This window comes from Caloenas nicobarica, chromosome 6, assembly GCF_036013445.1.
Source record: "Caloenas nicobarica isolate bCalNic1 chromosome 6, bCalNic1.hap1, whole genome shotgun sequence".
Taxonomy (NCBI): domain Eukaryota; kingdom Metazoa; phylum Chordata; class Aves; order Columbiformes; family Columbidae; genus Caloenas; species Caloenas nicobarica.
The window spans coordinates 21,306,531-21,328,802 of record NC_088250.1 but is presented as its reverse complement, the minus strand read 5'-3'; the positions used below and the strand labels follow the sequence as shown (position 1 = coordinate 21,328,802).

At 38.7% G+C, this 22,272-nt stretch overlaps 2 protein-coding genes across 2 annotated transcripts; both read left to right on the top strand.

Annotated features, from left to right (window-relative positions):
* Nucleotides 1-547: 547 nt before the first annotated feature.
* BBS5 (Bardet-Biedl syndrome 5) lies at nt 548-13,086 on the top strand. Its single transcript, XM_065637689.1, has 12 exons — nt 548-657; nt 2,291-2,373; nt 3,217-3,282; nt 5,149-5,198; nt 5,885-6,012; nt 6,860-6,995; nt 7,980-8,075; nt 8,596-8,658; nt 9,483-9,617; nt 9,710-9,793; nt 11,513-11,536; nt 11,648-13,086. The coding sequence occupies exons 1-12, from the start codon at nt 596-598 to the stop codon at nt 11,747-11,749; spliced, it is 1,029 nt and encodes a 342-aa protein (XP_065493761.1). The 5' UTR covers nt 548-595; the 3' UTR covers nt 11,750-13,086.
* A 1,154-nt stretch (nt 13,087-14,240) lies between these two features.
* KLHL41 (kelch like family member 41) lies at nt 14,241-21,989 on the top strand. The gene is made up of 6 exons (XM_065637687.1): nt 14,241-15,433; nt 18,128-18,285; nt 18,378-18,485; nt 18,748-18,933; nt 19,949-20,095; nt 20,968-21,989. The coding sequence occupies exons 1-6, from the start codon at nt 14,324-14,326 to the stop codon at nt 21,077-21,079; spliced, it is 1,821 nt and encodes a 606-aa protein (XP_065493759.1). The 5' UTR covers nt 14,241-14,323; the 3' UTR covers nt 21,080-21,989.
* The last annotated feature ends 283 nt before the right edge of the window (nt 21,990-22,272 follow it).

The window sequence follows — 22,272 nt, the reverse complement described above, 5'->3', positions numbered from 1 at the left end:
ATTTTCGAGTTATTCCAAATTAAAAAGAGTATGATACAAGGCATCTCGTTTGAAAAAAAGAAAAAACACCACACAAAAACCAGCAGAACAAAACCAGGTGCCAGAGGACTTAGAGCTGTACCGCACCGAGTCAGCGAGGGTTTCCAGGTTCCGACTGTACCGGGGTTGGGTTTAGCGGCGGCTGACGGCGACAGCGGTGTTACCTTGTACCAGACAAAACTAAGACGCGAGGAAAAGCTGCAACTGCTACATGTTCCAGCGACTCGGAGCACTCCGCTCTCCGGCACAAAACGCTCCCAAACGCCAGGCCGTGGGTGTTGCCGAGGCTGTGCAACCGCACCGGCCGCAGGGCCCCACGGCCAGAGCGACAGAGGCGCCGGGCGGGCCCGGCCGCACCACAGCAGTGCCCGGTGCCCCCGCGGCCGGTACCTCAGCCGGGCCAGGGGCGGGGCCTGCGAGGGCGGGAGAACGGGCTGCCCCTCCACGTGCACGGCCACAGCCAATCCCGACCGCTGCGGGGGCGTGAGGCTCCGCCCCCGTTGCCACGGCGGCGCGCGGACTCGGCGGAGGGTGCAGCGCGCGGCGGCCGGCAGCCATGAGCGCGGTGCTGGACGTGCTGTGGGAGGACAGAGATGTCCGCTTCGACATCTCCCCGCAGTGAGTGTCCTGGGCCTGCCCGCCCCCCACAGCGGGGCTCTCGGACCGGCCCGGCGGCTGTCCGTAGGCTGAGCGGGGCCGCCATTACCGGCGCGGTGCATGCTGGGAGCCTTCCCCGTGCGGCGGGGCGGGGAGCGCGTCTACCTGGCAGGGCGGGAAAAGGCCTGAGCGGGGTTGGGGCTCGGGCGGGCTGGCTGGGGAGTGTTTGGTAGGTGGAGTCTAGTCACCGCTTCCAATCTATGAAATAAAAGAGAAAATTAAAAACAAAAACCACAGCAGGTTTCACACTGGAGGACCGAGGGAAGGACGTGCTTTCCCCAGCCACCTGTAGCGTTACTTGGCGCTGAGACGTATAAACACGCTTGAGGTGCGCGTCTGTGGGGCCGGTACCGGTCACTGGGAGCGAGGACTCGCTGTTGGCAGCCTGAGCTCACAGCAGCGGGCAGTGGCTGTGCAGCCCCCGGGGGGCCGGAGCTGAGGGGCTGTCCGGTCCTCCCCGGGGAGGCGGTGCCGCCCCACTCCTGCGGGCCCCGGCCTCCCTGAGCCTCACCCCAGGCATAACACTTCTGCTCTGGGTTCTGTGGCAAAACCTGCGTAGCTTTTGTAATGTGGACCTACAGATTAGCAGCTGGCTGTTGATGATTTTAAGGGCGGAGGCTTGAAGGTGTACTACCACGCTCATCTCCCTCCTGCTCCGTTGGCCGTACTGAGAACAGCCCCTCAGACACGTCCCTCAAGCATGCTGCCTGCAGTAATTTTAGAAATGTGAAAACGTATTTTGGATCTTTAAGAAGTTTAGGTTTATTTTGTTGTAGAATTGTCATGTGGACAGAGCCTGCTTACCTATCTTCTTTAATGCTAATGTTGCTATTCTTGCTATGTCCTGTCTAATATCTTTTGTGCTGTTCTGGTGATGTATTACTGAGTCCATACCTAGTGGCTCAATCCTGATCTCCAATAGTATCTCATGGAATTGCCCGGCTGGTAATGCATTTTGTTTCTGTCATGCCAATACACTAAAGAGTTTTGGCAGCTTTACACAATGCAGTTAAAAGACAGCAAAATTTCACACTACATCTGTTGTTATGTAATTAAGTGGCTAGAGCAGTTAAATCAAGAAAAAAAAAATCGAAAAAACCCACCAAACCATACCCTTTGTGGAAAATTTAGCAGAGCAGTTCACATGTCAGTATACATCTGATATTTCCTTTGCTGGCATCTGTTCTTTCCTGAGCCTAACTCCACTCTTTATGACCTAAAATTACAGCAAGAGGCAACAAACTCCATCCGTTAAAAATGATGTGAATGCAACTTTTTTTGCTTTTCCCTCCCATTCTCACACACCTTTTCCCCATTTTAGGGTATAGTTTGCTTGGTTACACTTGCTATGTAATCATTTGTTTACTGTTATAATTTAATAGTAAAGGTATTAATATTTTTCATATGCCAGATGCAGTGATAACAGTTTCAGGTATATAATATTGATCTGTGTGTATGTGTGAGTATATGGATTTTTCATTGTATGTTGCACAAAAAAAAAAGGAGAGAGAAAAGCAAGGTGGGGAAATAAAAATGGCCTTCTTTTGGAGGAGAAATCTAATAAATTTTTCATTAGGTAATTTTTTTCTTTTAGACAAATGAAAATGAGACCTGGAGAGGTCCTTATAGACTGCTTAGAGTCTGTTGAAGATACCAAAGGAAACAATGGAGACAGAGGTAACCACATACTGAGGGAAATTGTAAACTTTCTAATATTATACCTGTGTACGTTCCTGAAAGCCTTGTCGGGTTTCCTTTGAACTCGGTATCAATGGTCTGTTGCAGAAAACAGATCCTACCTGTTTCACAGATCTGTCTCCCTTGGGGTACTTTCAAATAGGATCTCTTGGTCAAAGCTATAGGAAGGTGATAATCTTGTCTCAGAATTTGTTTAGAATTTAAAGCCTTATAAGAATAATCCATTTATAAGCATTGCAGTGATCTTTTGCTGTAATCCTCTTTAATGCTTAGTTTTCCTAACCTGGTTTAAACTGAATCAGTAAGGAATATATATATAGTATGCAGGGGCATGAAGCTGCCAGCATGCTATGACCCTTCCTGGGGCTGGGTGTGCTGCTGGACAGGGTACACAATCGAAGAAATTTGCATGTGACATAAAGGGGTGAGGTTATTTGTGAAGACAGCTGCGACAGTTAACTCACTGCCTTCCCCTTCTCCTCCCCAGAGCAGTTCTGCACTGATTGTGTCTCCACATTTTTAGACAGGTGGATGGGAAATCAGTAACTGTTCTTGGTTTAGTTTTGAGGAATGCTGGTATATTTTGGAGGTTGTTTCACTTGTTCCTTGCTGGATTTTCTCTCCTAGCATTCAAAAAACAAGAAAAAGTGCTTAGTGATTTTCCTGGGGAGCGGGGCATGTCCTGTGCTTTTCTTCTTTTTGCTGTCGAGTTAAGGAATATTCTGGTGTTTCAAAACAAGAGGTAACTATGTACCACAGAATGGAACATTTAATTTAATAGCAGTTATTCAGATTTAAAATATCTACACTCTTTATTTCCAGGTAGACTGCTTGTGACAAATTTGCGGATTATTTGGCGCTCATTGTCACTGCCCAGAGTCAATCTCTGTGAGTATCATCTCCTGTTAAATTACTACAAATTTTGTGTTTCCTTTGTGGTAGCAAGCTATTCTTTCACATTGATTAAAGTACAGAACAGTGAAGTATAGTTCTACTGCTCTGGAAAGTCTGAAATAAATGGTTACTAATGAATCTATTTCTAATATAGGAACTGTTACTATAATTTGTAGCAAAATCTTAAAATTCAATGTTCATTTCTCAAAACAGAAGTTGAAGAGTACTTCAGACATATTTTTCATTTGGCCTATGTGGGTGGGATTCATTTGTTATTCTAGAAAGAAACAAAAGTTTCTTCACACCTTGCTTTATTTGTACTTGTTGCCACCTGTTTATTCACATTCTGTACTGTCCTACAGTTTGTATTCCCCACAAGTACCTGCCTTTCCAAATTTACTATTGTAAGCTCTGAATAAGCTTCTAATTTTAACTATATGAGTAGCTAGCAGTCTACTCATATTTAATTCAACTTGCATAAACAGGGGCAGGACGCACTTACTTTGTGTACAACACAAATTATTTCCAGTGCTTTGTCCCCAGAAGCTAGTCAATATTGAAAAATGTGTATTCTGTTCATAATGTATACAAAATTATGCCCTCTGCCTGCTTGCTTTTCTGCATTTGCTATCTCATACATGCACACACACACAAGTGCACCTAAACACACTGCTACTTTCATAGGTATTTATAAAATTTAAAAAAAAAAGTTTGCTTGTGTATTGAAGTTTGAGAATAGACCTTTTTAGAGGAGATCACAAAGAAACTTATGGAGTAGTTCAGCCCTGTAGAAGCTCAAGGAAGTCTAACCAGTGGCTTTTAGAGTTTGAAATAGTCTCTAGCTTTCAAGATAATGTATTATTTCTTACATTAAGAGAATAAATTGACAAAAAAATTATTGGATGCTGTTTTCAACCATTGCTGTTTCTTTTAGTTTTAGACAATTTCTCATAAGCAACATAGGAAATAGTATTTTTCTGGTATTTTCATAAGTATTAATTCCATAAAAACTTAATATTCTTATGTATATAACTGCTGCCACATCTGAGCATTTGGAGAAGCAAAATCTTCCCAAAGCAAATTTTAGTTCTCCTGCGATTTTTTTTTTTTCTTTTTTTTGGAACCAGTCTGTACTACTGTTGGTACCAGTAGCAGGATTGTCATTGACATTCAGATTTAGCTCAGCACCATTTTAGTGCATCCATTTGTTTTACGAAGAACATCTGGGATTGTTTCTGTTCTTATTTTGTATCAGAGCACTACAGCAGAAGAGGCAAAGTGAAATTTATAACTGTTTTTTCCTCTTATTTTTGTTTCTTGTCCACTTATACTTCCATTTTGCTGCTTTTTTCTTTGTCATGGCCTTAGCTCCTCTTCTACAAAATATTATATCCATGTAGAAGGTTTTATTTATAAAGGTAAAATTTACAGGCAACATAATGATGAAACAGACCTTCTTGAGGCAACAGTCAAACATGAAACAAGGGAAATTCTGATTAGATATTAGAAGGAAAACGTTCACAATGATGGCAGTCAAACAGTGGAACAGGTTCCCAGAGTGGTTGTGGAATCTTCTTCTTAGGAAATATTCAAAACTGAATTAGACAGTGTTTGAGCAGCCAGATGGAGCTGGTCCTGCTTTGAGAAGAGCATTGGACCAGACAACCTCCCAAGGTCCTTTCCAGCTTGAACTAGTCATTGATTTTGCAATGAGGGCCCAGACCATTAACAACAATGTGTAATTCTCATAAATAGCATCCAAAGCTGTGCTACAAAATTCAATATTATACTTGTAATTTTGACTATTATTTTTTCTTGTTCTCAAAACTATTCTTTGTTCTTTTATCCCCTAACTTTTAGCTGTTGGTTACAACTGCATTATAAATATAACTACAAGAACTGCCAACTCAGTAAGTTTCAAAAAATACTTTTAAAAATAATAAATCAAGCTGTAATTCATTGTTTATGCTTATTGCACTATATCAACAATAATCTGAAAGTTTACTTGCAAGAACAGTAATAGAATAGTAATGGAAGTTTAGTTTTAAAAGTTGACAGAGTTTTGCATTCCTGGAGGAGTATGTTTTTAATCAGTTTCTTAAGGCAGTAAAACTCCTGTAATCACACTGTCTGGTGATTTTGCTCCCCTCCAGGTAAGGCCAGCACCTCTTGGCTCCTTGTGTCTAAATTTAACAAAGGTCTAGAGAGGCATCAGTTTTGTGCAAGAAAGCTCTTAAATATATAGCCTGAATTACATGCAACTGTGAAGCCATTTGTTTAGCTTGCAGCAAAGAGCTAGCAGGGAGATTATGTAGGTTCCTCAGGTAACAAAGCCAAAAATTCTGTTTCAGTTATGATGTTGCAAATATATAGCAGCCAAGCTTCATTAGTTCTACTGTTGATGGAACTGCTAGTTTCTAAAAAAAAAAACTGAGTTAATTTGAAGACAGCGGGAGATCAGTGGTAGAATCAGGATTACAACTTTCAGATATACTGTTTAGAACAAGAATTTAGAAAATATGTCAAGATTATTTATCGCCTGTACAGTCAAGCTGCTATATTGTCAAAATGTTAAATTTCATTTTTTTTCTTACAGAAATTAAGAGGGCAGACAGAAGCTCTGTATATATTGACTAAATGTAACAATACACGGTTTGAGTTCATATTTACCAATGTTGTCCCTGGGAGTCCCAGACTCTTCACTTCAGTTATTGCTGTACACAGGTAACTAACTTAAAATAGTGTTTCTTCATTTACAAAATCCAATGAATTAAATACGTGGAATTACTACTGGTGATGGGCTGAGTATATAACTGCCCATATTTAACATTCAGAAAACTTTACCAAAAGAGGAGAATGCAGGAAGGGAGAGAATGATCACAAATTCTAGTAGATAACTGTGAATAATGAAAATTAATGTCTGTTAATACCAGTCATTGATCACAGTTTATACACCTAGTGTGTATAAACTATCTGAACAAATAAAAGTACAAAAGAGTGAATTTCAGTGTGCATTTTCTATCTGTAATAATTTCCCATAATTTGGGACCATGTAATGGAAAGGAGAAGTTAAATCCTGGTCAAAACTCTGACTGTGGATGTTTCCCACCTAAAAATAGGTCATCTGAATGAATGGGTGTGTAGTAAATTACGATATGTCTCTATTTCAGAGCTATGGAAGACTGACATATGTATGTTGGATGTTTGTTTCAGTACCTTAACTGGCACTGAAAAATAAAGGATGCCTGATGTCCATACTACATATAACATGAGACCCAGAAGGCTTATGCTTTGCAATAGAGGCTGGGACATTACTATCTTAAGGAAAAGAAAGAAATAGTATACACAATACAGGAGATCAAAACAGATGTCAAAAAAAAACCCCTTTTAAGTTTAAAGATAATATCGTTAAGGAAAGCTGAAATAGAATGGTTTAATAGTACTCTCATTTCTGTGCAACGTGGTGATAAGAAAAGTTGAAAATAAACAACATTTCATATTGGTGCTAAAACAAAGAGTAAAAACAACAGAAGACACTGAAATGATAATGTGTATTTTTTTTTTTTTGCAGAGCTTATGAAACTTCTAAAATGTATCGTGATCTAAAGCTGAGAAGTGCATTGATTCAAAACAAGCAACTGAGATTATTACCACAAGAACAAATATATGATAAAATCAATGGAGTTTGGAATTTATCAAGTGACCAGGTACAGTGAAAAATGAAACTATGTTGACTGCAGCAAAGTTAAAATGCTTTGGCTTTCATTAAGCAATTGTACTGCTGTAGTTTTGTAACCTCAAAGGAATTACCCTAAATTCAGTTCATCAACTGATGCACATGGAGAAGTTGATCCCATATATTTGCTACTCAGTACAACAAAGTCTCTTTTTGGCAACCTGAAGTCTACATGACTTGGCTAATATGCAAGGAACTAGATATACAGCCCCTATTAAAATGGTATATTTATGAGTGTAAAGCTCTGTGTCATCCTGAAAGACAATCACGCTGTTTCCAAAGTGCTCTGCTGAATATTTGTATGTTTACGTGCAGCTTTGACTACAGTGTAAGACTGTATTTTCTTTTGCTTACAGGAAATTGAAAATATTGGAATAGGAGTCCATGTCTTAAAAATAAGACCTTAAGTAAAAGATAGAAAACATGTCTATTATTTTACAGGGTATTAGTTGCAAGTATTTCCCAGAGCCATGAAACAAAATGGGAGCTGTTATTTCTGTCTGTGCAATTTTAGTCCAGAATGGAAATAGGATCCATCCTGACAAGCTAAAAAGTTCTTTCCTCTGCATTCCCTTGGCACACATCTCCACAATTGCCTAAGTTTAACCCACATGCCATTATACTTACGCGGTACGCCAATTCCAGATCTGTACAGTTAAGAACACGCTCAGATGCTTCGTGTCCCATGAGGTCTGCTGTGCTGTGATTTGATCCTGCTTTGCTGCAGTAATAGGTACTCCCCGCTATTTTCACCACTCGAGTGCTGTAGCCTTTAAAGATTGGGTCTTGCTTCCTTGCAATCAATAGAAGCATTTCAACTGGTTTTGGTGGGAAAGAATCGGGCTTTTACTGAATTAAATACGAAGTTGTTTTAGTTTAAACAGATAGCAGTAATGGTGTTTGTAAAAAAGGCTTCATACTTCAAAGCAGTTCTAACATACCTTTTCTTTAATAGGGAAATTTAGGAACGTTTTTTGTTACTAATGTGAGGATAGTTTGGCATGCAAATATGAATGACAGCTTTAATGTCAGCATACCATATCTACAAATTGTAAGTATCCTAAACCAATCATTTTCGGAATGAAACCGCCTAAGTTCAAGTCTTCAGTTAACACTCTCAGCTCACCAAAATTAGTATTTCAGGTTCCACAGTCAGGGAGGAATTTTGCCTTACCAGTGTCAGCCACAGGGTAGATTTCTGTCCAGATCAATTGGGGTCTTTCATGGGCAGGTACAGGTGTTGAAAATGGCTTGTATTTGTAATTTTCAAACTGTTTACGATGATGCTTCGTGTCAGCTACATACACTGAGATTAATGATCTGTGAACCTGATGTTCAGAAATGAACTGTTACCACTTCTCATAAAAACATATTTCCCTGAGGTTTCACTGGTTCCGATTTGTAATGGTAAATGGGAAGGAATGCTGGTAGGCAAGCTTCCAGAACCAGTAATTGTAATTAGTACAGTGTAAAAAAAAAAAAGTCTGTATATATAAAAAATAGAAAAAGCACATTTTCATCAAGTAATTCTTACATTTTTTAACAAACAGTTTTTACCTCTTTACTTTCAGCGTTCAATAAAAATAAGAGACTCAAAGTTTGGCTTGGCACTTGTGATAGAGAGTTCTCAGCAGGTAAGAAGCTTTAATAGCCTTTTTTCATTGGTTGCATTTTTATATATAATAGTTCTATAATTCTGAAATGTTATAGGGCTACTTTTAAGGTACTTAGACTATCCTGTGTGCCCTTTTGAACAGAACTTTTTAGAAGTCCTCTTTGTGCTGCTTAAAATGCCTGTATGTTGAAGTCAATATGGCTATTGTGAGTTATGGTTTCTCTAAGCGAAGCAGCAACAGGCCATTATGGCTAGTTACAATAACTGTTAAAACCAGTGTCTTCTGACAGATTATCTTTGGGGTCTAATTACCTCTATACTTAATTAAGATCACTATTTTTAATCTTTGCCACTTGTGTATCTGTTTTGGTGTAAGAGACAAAATTATTTTTCTTCCATTTGACCTTAATCAGAAATGCTTTTAATGCTGATTTTTTTTTGAAGTTCAACTAACTGTATCTGAAAGCTTCTTCAGTAACAACATCAAGATCTAACAGACTAAACATTTGCTGAGTAGCTAGTAATAAATCATTAGTATCACTTCTGAATTTGTCCCACCCTTGTTGGCTGTTGTTTTTCTGTGTAAGAAGTTTATTTCCATTTATATAATGAGGTAACAGTTAAAAGCTTATTTACCTCATAGAAAAACATCGTTACTGTTTTTATTTCATCCATGGTTTTAGTGGCAGAATGAAAATAAGATGATACCAAAATACAGATGATGTTTTATCAGCAGCTGAAATTTGCTATCATTAAACTGCAAATCTCCATCAAGGGGAAAAAGTTGTTTAAATAATAAGCAACACTAATAAATATATGTTTTTTATTTCTTCTGTTATATAGAGTGGAGGATATGTGCTTGGTTTTAAAATAGACCCTGTGGAGAAACTACAGGAGGCAGTGAAAGAAATTAATTCACTTCACAAAGTTTATTCAGCTAACCCTATATTTGGAGTGGATTATGAAATGGAAGAAAAGGTACTCCACTCATTTATTTTAAATTAGATACAATATTGTGTTAATATAGATTAAACAGATAGATGGATTTACTACAATGCTTTAATTTGCAGCCTCAGCCTCTTGAAGACCTTACAGTGGAGCAGGTTCAAGATGATGTGGAAATAGAATCTGATGAACATACAGATGCCTTTGTGGTAAGCTGCTCCAGAGAAAACTAAAAAATAAAATAATGCTTATTTAGTTATTCAATTGTAAGCAATATACAGTTGTAATCCTCTATTAAAGATAAGGTACAACTGAACTTTCTATATTTAAAACACACCTGCATGCCTTTTGTTAAAAATCCTGATTACTACAGGTCTTTATTCTGTGTATGGATTTTTAACTTTAGAACAAACTATTATTCAAAATAAATAGTACTAGATATTGAAAGCAGTAGTTGTATGTAGTTTTTCAACACACTAGGATCAGGAGTAGCTTGAAAACCAGCAGTATAATACAATCAAATACATTGTATTAAAACGAGTCTTCCTTATTTTGGAGCAGGTTAATAAATGGTGATATCTATACACTCAACTCTCACCTGAGATTCAAACTTGAAAGATTTTTAGAAAGGGAACAGTAATTTTGAGTCACTCCTGGCAAGCTTTTACTCCTGATAATACCAGTTTGGAAAACTGTATTAGTATCTGTCTCCCAGGATTTCAGGAAAATATACTTCTAAATGCATTATGTTGCTCAGGAGCTCGGTGACCTTCCTTCTAGGAATTTCCACATTGACTGTGTGTGATTGACCGCACAGGTGGACTGCAGATGTTTGCAAGTGCTAGCCTTGACCCATTGACAGTTGACGTATCTTAATTCTTCTCTGAAATTTGGTAAACTAGCAATACTAACACCCATCTTATTTCCACTCTCTTTTTTTGCTATCATTATCGATGCAGATAAGCTCTTACCGGTTCCTTTCCCTCTTTTTTCCTCACTTTTTGCCTTCTGCTAGTTTCTGCACAGTCTTATTCAGCCTTCAACACAGTTGAAGACCATTTCCTTAAACATAGATTCTGTTTGCTCTATGGGTGTTTTTGTCACCTGGATTAGATAGCTGTGCTTTGCATATTCTAAAACAAAAACTGGAAGCTGTAAATGACTAGAAGGTGTAGAAGCTTGTGCAGCTTGAGACCCAGCTGAGCAGGAAAACGCTTCCTTTGCTGGCCCTTGCCAGTCCATAGGGGCAGCCGAAGCAAGATCGAGCTCTTTTTGGTAAATATGAAGATCTAGAGCCTCCTGGTCCAGAGACTTCTAGAGCTGTGGGTAATTTCAGATACATCAATTCCCCAACAGTTTGAGTCTTACCCCCCACACAGAATGGGAAAGATTGTATTTCTTTCCCAGATCTCTGAGAGTAGAATAATTTAGTTAATTGTTCAGTTACTCTGTGTTTATTTCTTAGATTGAGTATGACGTTAACTGAACTTTGATATTACTTATATATTCTAAGTACTTTTTTGAAATTGAATAATAAATGCTGCTGCATGTGAGGCAGAAAATACTAGGACGCTGTCAGTTTGCCTTTGTATTAACATTTATTCCGTATAAAGTATTTGTCAGTGTGACAAATGTAATATGAAAATCTTACCATTTAAAAATCTCTATTTATTATGATGGAAGATTTAAAGACTGGCATTTAATGGAAAGTACCATAATCACTAACTCCTGTTAGAACCCTTTTGTTACTTATGTAAACATAGAATAAACTTCAGCTTGTTTATAAAACAAAAATAAAACCTATACAGACTGATTTGTTGAAGAAAACTTACCAAATACAGCTTTGACCCCAAGGAATTCTTAAGAGATTTGGTTTTAGACTGTATTTTTTTCTCAAGGTTGTGAAGTATTTGTTCTTTCTTTTGCAGGCTTACTTTGCTGATGAAAACAAGGTAAGAACATATTTTTTCATATTGTCAAATTCATGTTCTTAAAATGTGATAAGTTTAAAAGTACCTTCTGTTTTATTTTCTTTTCTCTCATATCTCTTGCATTCGAAAAAGCAACACGATGGGGAGCCTGTTTTTTCAGAAGAACTAGGACTTGCAATAGAGAAGCTCAAGGATGGATTCACACTCCAGGGACTCTGGGAAGTACTGACCTGATTTAGATTGGCATGCCTTTGGTTCCTGAGCAGGGAAAGATGCTCAGTTCTTACTGGGCTGGTGAGATCTGTAGAAGATAATTTAGAAGTACCAGAGCAGCAGAGAAAGAACACGCCAAAGCTAAAGAGCGGGTGCATATTATATAATATGCCCTCAGGATATGTCATAAAGGAAAGATTATTCAAACCCCTCATATCTGTAAAAGCTTTTTATTTATGACATTGTTTCTGTAAGCAGTGGGAGGACAACCTAGATCTCATATCTGAAGGGGTGGGGCCCAGCTGCTGGTGGAAGCTCCACCCCCTGCAACTCCAGAAGTCCCACCCTTCCTCTGGTCATATGGCACAAGGACCAGCGATGTCCCTGTCCTGGTCCTGTCAGCTTATAGGGACCTGGAAGTCTCTCCTCACTACATGCATGGTAGCTGCCATTTTATTTCAGCCACTGTTGTGCAAAATGTGGTACCCCACATGTTTTCATCCTGCTTTATGATTGGCTGGTCCCAGGTTTTGACACACTTGTACCCCTTAGGCATATGATTGGCAGGACCAGCTGCCCCATCCTGCTTGCCCCAGGAGCCCGTCAGGGCAGGAAGACCTCCCCAACAACACAGGCTCTGCCATGCAGGGCAGTGTGTGGTATATAGTTAGTTTGATGCTCGAGTTATTCATCTATTTATACAGAGTGATGTATTTTCCCATAGTGATTATATTTAAAGCAAATTTCCGTAACTTGTTTAATGTTGTGCAACATAGAAATATCATAATATGCAGAACACTTTGTATCTAGGCATACTGGCTGTGTCATTGCAGCAGTGCTGTGTTACCGGTAACTTTGACAAAAAGCAGTACTGTACCAAATATTCATTTTGTATGTCTTATAATTTCGTTAAATATTTAGCACATATCATTCCAGGTACTTAACTGTAATCCAGATATCCTCATACAGTGGGTTTTTTTCTTTCCTTTTTTTTTCTTTTGGCTAGAGCACTTTTTTTAAGGAATGATCTAGAAAAAATTGGACACACAAGTAGCTTGTGTCTGAGTCATTAGACCTTTATGATGTTATGTGTTAGAGAGAAATGAGTCATTTATTGATTAAAGGAAGATGCAGCTGTTACGTTTTCTAGTGAGATAAGGCCTCTGCGCTCTTTTCTATAAGTGGAAAAAGTCAAATGAGCTTTCCTCTCAGCTGTTGTTTTAGCAGCTGACTGTTAAAGTAACCGTGGTGTGAATATCATTGTGGTATTTGTAGAAAATCTTCCAAGGTACATATTTTAATGCAATACTATCTATATTGAAAAGCAATCATGATTTCAATAAACTTTGGTAATGTTATATACCTTGTTGTAGATCTTGCTTTCAAATAGTTGTGTTTTGATCCTGTTTCCATTACATTCAAATAACATTTTACTATATGGGTAAAAAGCATTTTCTATATGGGCAAAGTACAGTCCTTCATCAAGGTACGTTAAACAACTTAGATTTTCAAATTTGTTTTGGATCTGTATTACCACCTTTAATAAAAATCTAAATGTTCCCAGTCTAAATTGTGAAACCTTCAACATAGACATAATTTTTCTAAATTCACATTCTCTTTTCAAACTACTTGTATGATTTGGGGCTTTTTTAGTTTAAATTCAGATATTTTCTAGGTTTCTTAAATTACACATCCATTAAATGATGTTAATATGGTGGATTACATGTTTTTCATTCTCTGTTCTACCTCTCCTACATACTGTTTTTGGTTTAGTTTAACAGCAGCTAATACCATTTCTAGTACAGTCAAATTTTAAAGGATTAATAATGTCTACAGATTACCTGAAATGAAGGCTGGTGTGTATTAAAGGGGGGTGGAGACTTAATTTTAAATTATTTTTGAAAGCAGAACTTTACCTGAACAGTGTATCTTTTATGTCTAAACAGTAAGGTTTTGTTTATAAATAAAACCAAATGGATATTAAGAAGCTCAAAATGAATTTCAAAGTCTTATTATCAATATCTGAAGAAATTGCAGATATGATATGGGTATGTAAAAAATAATATTAGAGCATAGATAATTTCTGCAAAGTTCTGGAATTTTTTAATATCTTTATGACTGCAGCAATGAGATTTATTAAGCAACTCCAAAAAAGTGAACAGTAATTGCAGCTAACACCTTAATTAATAATATTTCTATTTCAGAGTATTTGGTAACATGGATATTTACAATCTTGCTCATGGCTGTCTCACTGAGAGTCAGATTCTTATGTCCTTAATCATGTCAAATAATTTCTTACATTGCAAGTAATCTCATTGATTCAATGTGGAGAATGATGGCAGAACCTGACCAGAGCAACTGAAAGTGGCAGTTGCTTCTTTCAGTCTTTGACAGCTGCAAGAGCAACTCTTTTTTTCCAAACCATCCATCCTAAATTCCAACCTGTAAGAGTATGTACTTATATTTAGCTACCGAGATTAAGTTGCAGAGGCTTCAGGCAGGGCAAAGCACATTGGTCTGCCTTTTCTACAGACGGAGCGTTGGGCAGACAACAGCTAAAGCTTTCTGCTCCCCCCTTTCCCAAGTATTCACGAAATGGATTCCCAAAGGGAACTCACTGAAGAGCTCAGACTTTACCAATCCACCCTTCTTCAGGATGGCCTCAAGGAGCTCCTCGAAGAGAAAAAGTTTGTAGATTGCTCTCTAAAAGCTGGTGACAGAAGCCTGCCTTGCCACAGGTTGATTCTGTCGGCATGTAGCCCTTATTTTCGTGAGTATTTCTTATCTGAACAAAATGAAGAGAAAAAGAAGGAGGTGATTCTAGAGAATGTCGACCCCAACATCCTGGATATGATTGTCAAATACCTTTATTCAGCAAGTATTGATCTTAATGATTCTAATGTGCAAGATATTTTTGCTTTGGCCAGTCGCTTTCAGATCCCTTCTGTATTCACTGTGTGTGTCTCCTATCTTCAGAAGAGGCTTGCTGTTGGTAACTGTCTGGCCATCCTTCGATTAGGTGTTCTGCTTGATTGCCCAAGACTTGCATTTTCTGCCCGTGATTTTGTCTCAGATCATTTTGTGCAGATCTGCAAAGAAGAGGACTTCTTACAGCTTGCCCCGCATGAACTTATCTCAGTTATTTCACCTGACAGCTTAAACGTAGAGAAGGAAGAACTGGTATTTGAAGCAGTAATGAGATGGGTCCGAACAGACAAGGAGAACAGAGTAAAGAGCCTGGGGGAAATTTTTGACTGCATACGTTTTCGTCTTATGCCAGAAAAATATTTCAAAGAACATGTTGAGAAGGATGATATAATTAAAAGCAACTCAGACCTTCAGAAAAAAGTAAAGATTATTAAGGATGCTTTTGCTGGAAAACTGCCTGACTCTAGCAAAAGTACAGACAAGTCAACCAAAGGGGAGGTGAATGGTGATGTAGGAGATGAAGATTTACTGCCCGGCTACCTGAATGACCTTCCCAGGCACGGCATGTTTGTCAAAGACCTAATTCTTCTGGTTAACGACACCGCTGCAGTGGCTTATGATCCTCTTGAAAATGAATGCTACCTAGCAGCCCTGGCAGAACAGATTCCCAGAAATCATTCCAGTATAGTCACCAAACAAAATCAGGTCTATATTGTTGGAGGACTGTATGTGGAAGAGGAGAACAAGGATCAGCCTTTCCAGTCATACTTCTTCCAGGTATAAGCTTTATCATTGTTGGTGCAATATTAGGTGCTTGTAAGAGGTACTCAAAAGTATTGTGAGTCTATGCAAATGAGCTGTCTGGTCTCTGTACAGTTGATGGAGAGAAGTATCTACAGAGAGCTTTTCCTGTCTCAGAAAGATAAATGGAACCAAGGGGCTTGCATCTCCTTTTTCAAGATCAAGCCCCTGGTGAGATCTCAGTAAGATTAAAGACATTAGTACATTACATGTAGGCACTGGCTTTCATTGTTTAAGGCCTAAATTTAAGCCTAATAATATTTTTGTAAAATATCTTTTGTGAATTTCTATTAACTTCCATGGAAGTTGAGTGCTTAGCCACTTTAGATCTAATGAGATGTCTTTTTTTTTGCGTCTGAAGTACTTTTGTGACAGTGGTAATGTGCATATTTTAAATGCCGCTTTTTCACTCAAATTCTAGAAGTCCTTCTGTCATATCTACATTTGAAAGCCTTAGGGCATTCTAAAATACATAATTTAGAGATGGAAGCTTGTTTTCTTGGCAAACTGCCAATGTCAATAGGGCAAACATTATGTTTGAACTGAGAGCATAATTTTATATCTTTGTAAATCTATATACATATAAGCATGATTAATACAAACTGTAACTTCCACAACATATTTCAGAAAATTAGCAAAAATACAATGTGGCATGCTTACACTATAAACTAATTCTGTTGTGTTTTTAGCTGCCTGGCTACTTGCTTTGGGGGATATTTAAACTATCCCATGATGAATTATGCTGCTGGCCATTTCCCGTCTTAAGGCACGTTGGCCTAAAGGAATGAAATTAGGTCATTTTTCAGTATCAAGTAAAGCAGAGTGATAAGAGTGATAGAACTTTAAAGCCTAAAATATTTAAAAATGCAAATATTAAGTGTTTATAGCAGTATGGCTCACTGTAACTTCAGGCACAATGAAGGAGTTGGTTTCAGGCATTGTTATACCTATGAGAGGGAAGTCTTAGGTTGCTGGAGAGGGATTAGCACTTTTTCATTTCCCTATGTAGGTGTAAACCACTAATCACTGAAGTGCAAAACATTTTACAGAAATACTCTTCCAATAGAAATACTGTGTTAATGTCAAAACGTATATAATTCAGAACTGAATAGTCTAAGTATCGGGCTACTAGAAAGGGGCCTCTGAAAAACTAAACCTTAAGATTGATGTTAAAAATTGATGAAGTTTTCAGAATCCTACTTTATATGTCTCCATCATTTCCTGAAATCCTGCTCTCTTGCTTGTCATCTTTAAGCTTCCTTGCTGCCGCTACTGCCTATAGTTAAAATACTTTGCATTACCCATGTGGCTGTTGTTCCCTCTAAAACGTTAATGTGGTGCCAAACTGATTTTCACTTACTGGTCTCCCTTTCTCCATCTGTGAAGCACCTGTTACCATTTTATTTGGTAGCTAGCAACCCAGGAGAAAACAAAGCTACCACCAGCTCAAAAATGCATGACTAGGTTATGCCCTATCATCAGTAGATATGTCATCTTCAAGACTGATTGACTAGGCATGCTGTGATCTGTGATGGGTACATCTTCTCGTCATTACCCCACCCAGCCCCAGCTGCTGGGACAGTCCGTGTCCATGTCCATGAATTTCACTTTTGCGATAAAACTTCCTGTCCAATAGGGGTGGCCTATCAAATTTGGGAGATGCATTTTAGCATGGAGCCCTTGACTGTTGGAACATACTTCTGGAAAAAGTATGTCCCTGAGCTAAGCCCATGATGACTTTGACTGAACTTTCACTTGTTTTCCATCGAATACTTTATACCCATGGAAACTCACATTTTACCTTCCCTTCCTGAAGCGAATCTATACACAAAAGAAGAGAAAACGTTCTTTGTGAATGTTTAGGGAGCATTCAGGTTCAATTGTAAGTTCTCAGATCAAAACAAAAATTAAGCGTCACAGTTCTAGGAAAATACTGTTTTGGTTTGTTTAGTTGGGGGTTTTTTGTTGGTTGGTTGGTTTGTTTGTTTTCTTCTGTCTTCCTTCTACTGTTTTTCCTTAGATGTTTTCAGCACACTGGATGTGAATTGAGACAGTTGTAGGAGTACTTCAGCAGGCGTGACACCAATATTATTGCCAATGGAGCTGCACTGCCTGCCATTTTTGCTTAGGAATGAAGTCTTTATTCCTTGTGCCTTCAGAGATCTCAGGAACTTTTGAGGGTATTTGTGATGAAGCACCACCTCTTTTGCTCTAGGGGTTGCAGAGTATCTGTGCCATTTGCCATGTGGGGATATCTGGCATCTCTCTTAGGGATGAGCACAACCGGCTACATGTGTAGGTGTGGAATGGCAGGAGTGTCTGCTCCCTGCTGGCAGGAAGAGGAACTTGTGCTTTCCAGCATGGGATAGGGAACCCAGAAAGTCGGAGTCCTTTCAACAAGGAAGAAGATCTTAGTAAGGCAAAGAAACTGTGAAGAGGAGCAAGGGTGAGCAGATGCAAAGAGAGCTGTGTGGCATTGACTCTGCTAGGTCTTGGCACCATGAAGCATGGGCGAGTAGAAGTCATCATTCATTAGCTGCACTGAGGGAAGGGCAGGTTGTTCAGGCAGAGACACTGAGTGCAATTAGATCTATTTTGTGAAATGATGTTAACTGTGTGAACTTTTACTATTTTCCTTTCCTAAAACTTGGTGTTCTGGTGCTCTTTCAGCTGGACAGCATCGCTGGTGAGTGGGTTGCCCTTCCTCCGCTGCCATCAGCCAGGTGTCTCTTCGGGCTGGGGGAGTCAGACAACAAGATCTATGTAATCGCAGGCAAGGACCTTCGCACTGAGGATTCTCTAGATTCAGTATTGTGCTATGATCCTGTGTATGTTTAAAATTTAATTATGCCCACTGAAGACACGTAAATAGCCCATTGTTAGTTGAAAGAGCCTAACAGTGGTATTCTTCTTGTTCCAGAGCAATGAAGTGGGGTGAGATAAAAAAACTGCCTATCAAAGTATACGGCCATGCTACTATCTCGAACAATGGATTGATATATTGTCTTGGTGGAAAAACGGATGACAAGTGAGTCTCTAAATCTTTCATGACAATTAACATTATTTGGTCGGTCCTTTATAGATTATATGTCCTTACACTCAGAAATAAAGTTCTGTGGGTGTGATTAGTGCTTTGTAGACATGCAAAGATTCCCAGATTAGATACATCCTCTCATGGAGAGGAAAGAGATGTTATACACAAACCCACACAATCCACCTCAAGTAGGCCTCACTTGCAACAAGCCAAAAGTTCGTTAGAAATGGTCACAGGTTTTCTTTTTCCTCCCCAGGAAGTGCACTAATAGACTATTTGTATACAATCCCAAGAAAGGAGACTGGAGAGACCTGGCTCCAATGAAAGTGGCTCGCTCGATGTTTGGAACAGCTATCCATAAGGGCAAGATTGTCATTGCAGGTGGGGTCACTGAAGAAGGCCTTACTGCATCTGTTGAAGCTTTTGATCTGACCACCAATAAGTGAGTGCAATATTCAAGCTATTTTTAAACAAGTGTTTTATCATCTAGGCTTTTAGGAGCTCTGAGGTAAGAGTCACAAAGGTGTTCAGATTCCTGCACTCCCACTGAGACACTTGATCTACATTTGCATCTTTAGCAACAGCAGCAGCAGCTTAAAGAACCCATCTCTGGCCTTTTTTCCTGTCCCCACATGCACTTTCTGTGCTTGCATAGCTGCATTGCAAGCATGATCAAAGAGCTCATGGAGTGAAAATAATCCACCCTCTAATCTTATTTTTTAATTTAATTGATTACTGTCCCAATTTAGTTGACCACACAGCCGTATAAACAGGTGTGCTGGCATAATAGGGGAGAAGTGGGAGAGATGGGCAAGGGCTGCTCAATTTAGTTGAAACGGCACTGGTACTAAACGTGAAACCACAGCAAGAGAAATTCAGTGCCTGAACAGGACCAGCTGAACATGCTTCGGGTACATGGCCTTGTGAGGTCTTGCTGTTCACGTACCTTGTCATGGCAAATACCATTTACTACTAGTTAGTGACAGATAATAATGCTTATTTATTTAATATGAAAACTCCAGGAAGACTTTCAATTTTAAGTGCATGCTCTGAAATACTATGAAGAAAAAGTAATGACAAAAGAGAGTAAGTTGTACCTGGAATTAGCTCACTTATTTGGTCCAGATATTTTCCAATGTTTTTCCTTGCAGCCAGAATCTTTTGCAGTCAGCATCCCCCAAATTCTTTTATTTTCCAGGAGTTTATACCCTCTGTGTCTTTCTTACCTTAATTTTCCTTTTTGTTATTTTTTTTACTTTTCCTGTCATCTTATTTACAAACTTTCATTTAAAATATCAGCAAAGCTTTATTATCATAGCTCAAACTTGTAAGTGGTCCATTCACTCAAGAGGTCCTTGGTACCTGAATTTATGTCACCCAGAGGTGTATTTTAGTGCATTCAGTTTAGAATATTTCTCATGTGTGTGTTTAACTTAGGTTTTTCTTTTCATTTTTAGGTGGGAGATTATGCCTGAATTTCCCCAAGAGAGAAGTTCCATCAGTTTAGTCACCTTAAGTGGAGCTTTGTACGCTATTGGAGGCTTTGCAATGATTCAGCTTGAATCTAAAGAATTTGCACCCAGTGAAGTCACTGACATATGGAAGTAAGTTTAATTTTAATCACACTTTCCTGGTGGAAAGCCCTATCTAAAATTGAGGTTTGTAGACACTGGATGGTAAAATTAATTTTCTGTTTAACTCTGGAAATGAACCATAGCACAGGTTCTAAAGCATGTGCTGGATAGAAATGTTTGTCAGAAAGTAACAAATAAATGCAAGATTTGGATCTAATGACTACTTCCACCTACTAATAATTTGAACAGTTGGAATCATGATCTTCAGATTCTTTTGCTCTTCAAAAGAGTAAGTTGTCATATCTCTTGGCAGGTTTAGCCTTGTGAGTGTACCATAAAAACATTCTCTTTTTCATGACATTCTTACACAGAAAAGCCCATATACACAGAGGTCTGTACATGTTTGTATGTGCTGATAGTCAAATGAGTAATTGTTCTGAGAGAATCAGAAGTCCTTATCTCCAAGGTTTTTTTTAATCTGAATCATGGTAGTGGTGATGAAACATCACATCCCTGCTGTGATTCTTCAGTTGCTAAGGTATTAATAAATTCAAGAGTATTAACTGGCAGGAGGATAGGAAGGATTTCTAGAAAAACCATCTTTATACATAAAAAACTGAAGTAATTCAGAAGGAGTATTTAAGACAAGGAGGAAGCTTTTATAGGAGTAATTAAAGTATGTCACAGGCCAGCAACAAGTTTTAGGGACTAGGAGAAGGACAACTCACATGTGCCAGAACATCTTTCTGTTCTGGAGGACAAAAGCAGCCTTTTCTGGCATCCTGCAGCACAAGGGTGCTACAAGCCTTTGCAACATGTGGACCGTCTTCCATGTATATGTGATGAAGCATCAAACTCAAATTTTAAGAAGCTATGTTCTGACCTTATTTTGTTAAATGCAGGTATGATGATGAAAAGAAGGAATGGATTGGCATACTGAAAGAGATCCGATATGCTACTGGAGCCTCCTGCCTGGCTACACGCTTAAACCTCTTCAAGTTATCGAAACTGTAAATAAAATGCTGGAAAATGCAATATGGTGAGGGAGTTTTGATAGGCTCTTCTGGTTTTGTTGCAATTTGTCCCCAAATTGTACAGTTTTGTAGCAGCATATTAGTTATACTGTTAACTGTTCAACAGTTCATCTGTCTGTCCGAGTCTTAAGATATTTATTAGCGAATCAACAACTGAATTTTTGCCAGCCTTTAAAATCCTGAAGAATTCTAATTAACTTTGATTAGAATAAATGAAGATTTCACAGAGAACTCCATTTTTTGCTCTGTGAAATTGCCAATAAAACTAGTTAGGCTTTTTTACACTCAGACAATCCAGGATATTGGTGGCTTATCCTCCAAACAATGCCAGTGAATTAACTGTTAAGTTAAATACAACTAGTAGGTAGCTAATGTTATTCTAGCTGGTTGTTTGTACAGCCTGATTTTCCCATTCAGCAATGTTTGTAAATCCTGCATTCTTCAGCCATATCTTGAAAATGTTTTCGTTAGAGCCTTCTAAAAATAATTTAGCCTGGAATTGAAGTGCATATTGAAAACAAAAGCAGCCTAATAGTATGTGGCCTAAGAAATGCCAGCCTCAGCTAAAGCTGTACTAGTAGTCAGATGTGAGGAAAGAGAGAGAAGTTCACAAGGTCAATAACTCTAATGTTTCACCTACTATATTTAGTCTTCTGGTAACAAGGATTTTCCACTTTTTTATGCTTTTGTATTTATTTCCAAAGCAAATATTTTACAGAAGTTTTTCCTCAGAGATCTGAGGCCATTAACAAGCATTCATTAAAAAGTCCTAGAAGAACTGATCATCAGTAAATACTTATGGCAGAGAGGACTTTTCCACCTAATAAAGAGTTTATGCATTTTGGTGTTGAAAATTTTAAGAATTAAACGTTGTTTTTAAAACTCTAAAAGTATCACTTGATGGTGTCTCTTTTAGTGATCAGCTTATCATCACTATCATATTGACGGGACACAGGTTTCTTAGTACAACCTTTGCCACCTAAACATGAGGAGAAACTTCTTTACTTTGAGGGTGTCAGAGCCCTGGAGCAAGCTGCCTGGAGAGGCTGTGGAGTCTCCTTCTCTGGAGACCTTGAAAACCCTCCTGGACACATTCCTGTGTGATCTGCTCTGGGTGAACCTGCTTTAGCAGGTGGGTTGGACTAGGTGATCTCTAGAGGTCCCTTCCAACCC

Bases quoted from the DNA above. Each gene is read 5' to 3' on its own strand.
- KLHL41 (XM_065637687.1), top strand. From the start codon at position 14,324: ATGGATTCCCAAAGGGAACTCACTGAAGAGCTCAGACTTTACCAATCC. The intron at 15,434-18,127 runs GTATAAGCTTTA...GTGCTCTTTCAG, and splicing joins TCCAGTCATACTTCTTCCAG to CTGGACAGCATCGCTGGTGA. The intron at 18,934-19,948 runs GTGAGTGCAATA...TTTCATTTTTAG, and splicing joins TTTGATCTGACCACCAATAA to GTGGGAGATTATGCCTGAAT.
- BBS5 (XM_065637689.1), top strand. From the start codon at position 596: ATGAGCGCGGTGCTGGACGTGCTGTGGGAGGACAGAGATGTCCGCTTC. The intron at 6,013-6,859 runs GTAACTAACTTA...TTTTTTTTGCAG, and splicing joins TCAGTTATTGCTGTACACAG to AGCTTATGAAACTTCTAAAA. The intron at 8,076-8,595 runs GTAAGTATCCTA...CTTTACTTTCAG, and splicing joins GCATACCATATCTACAAATT to CGTTCAATAAAAATAAGAGA.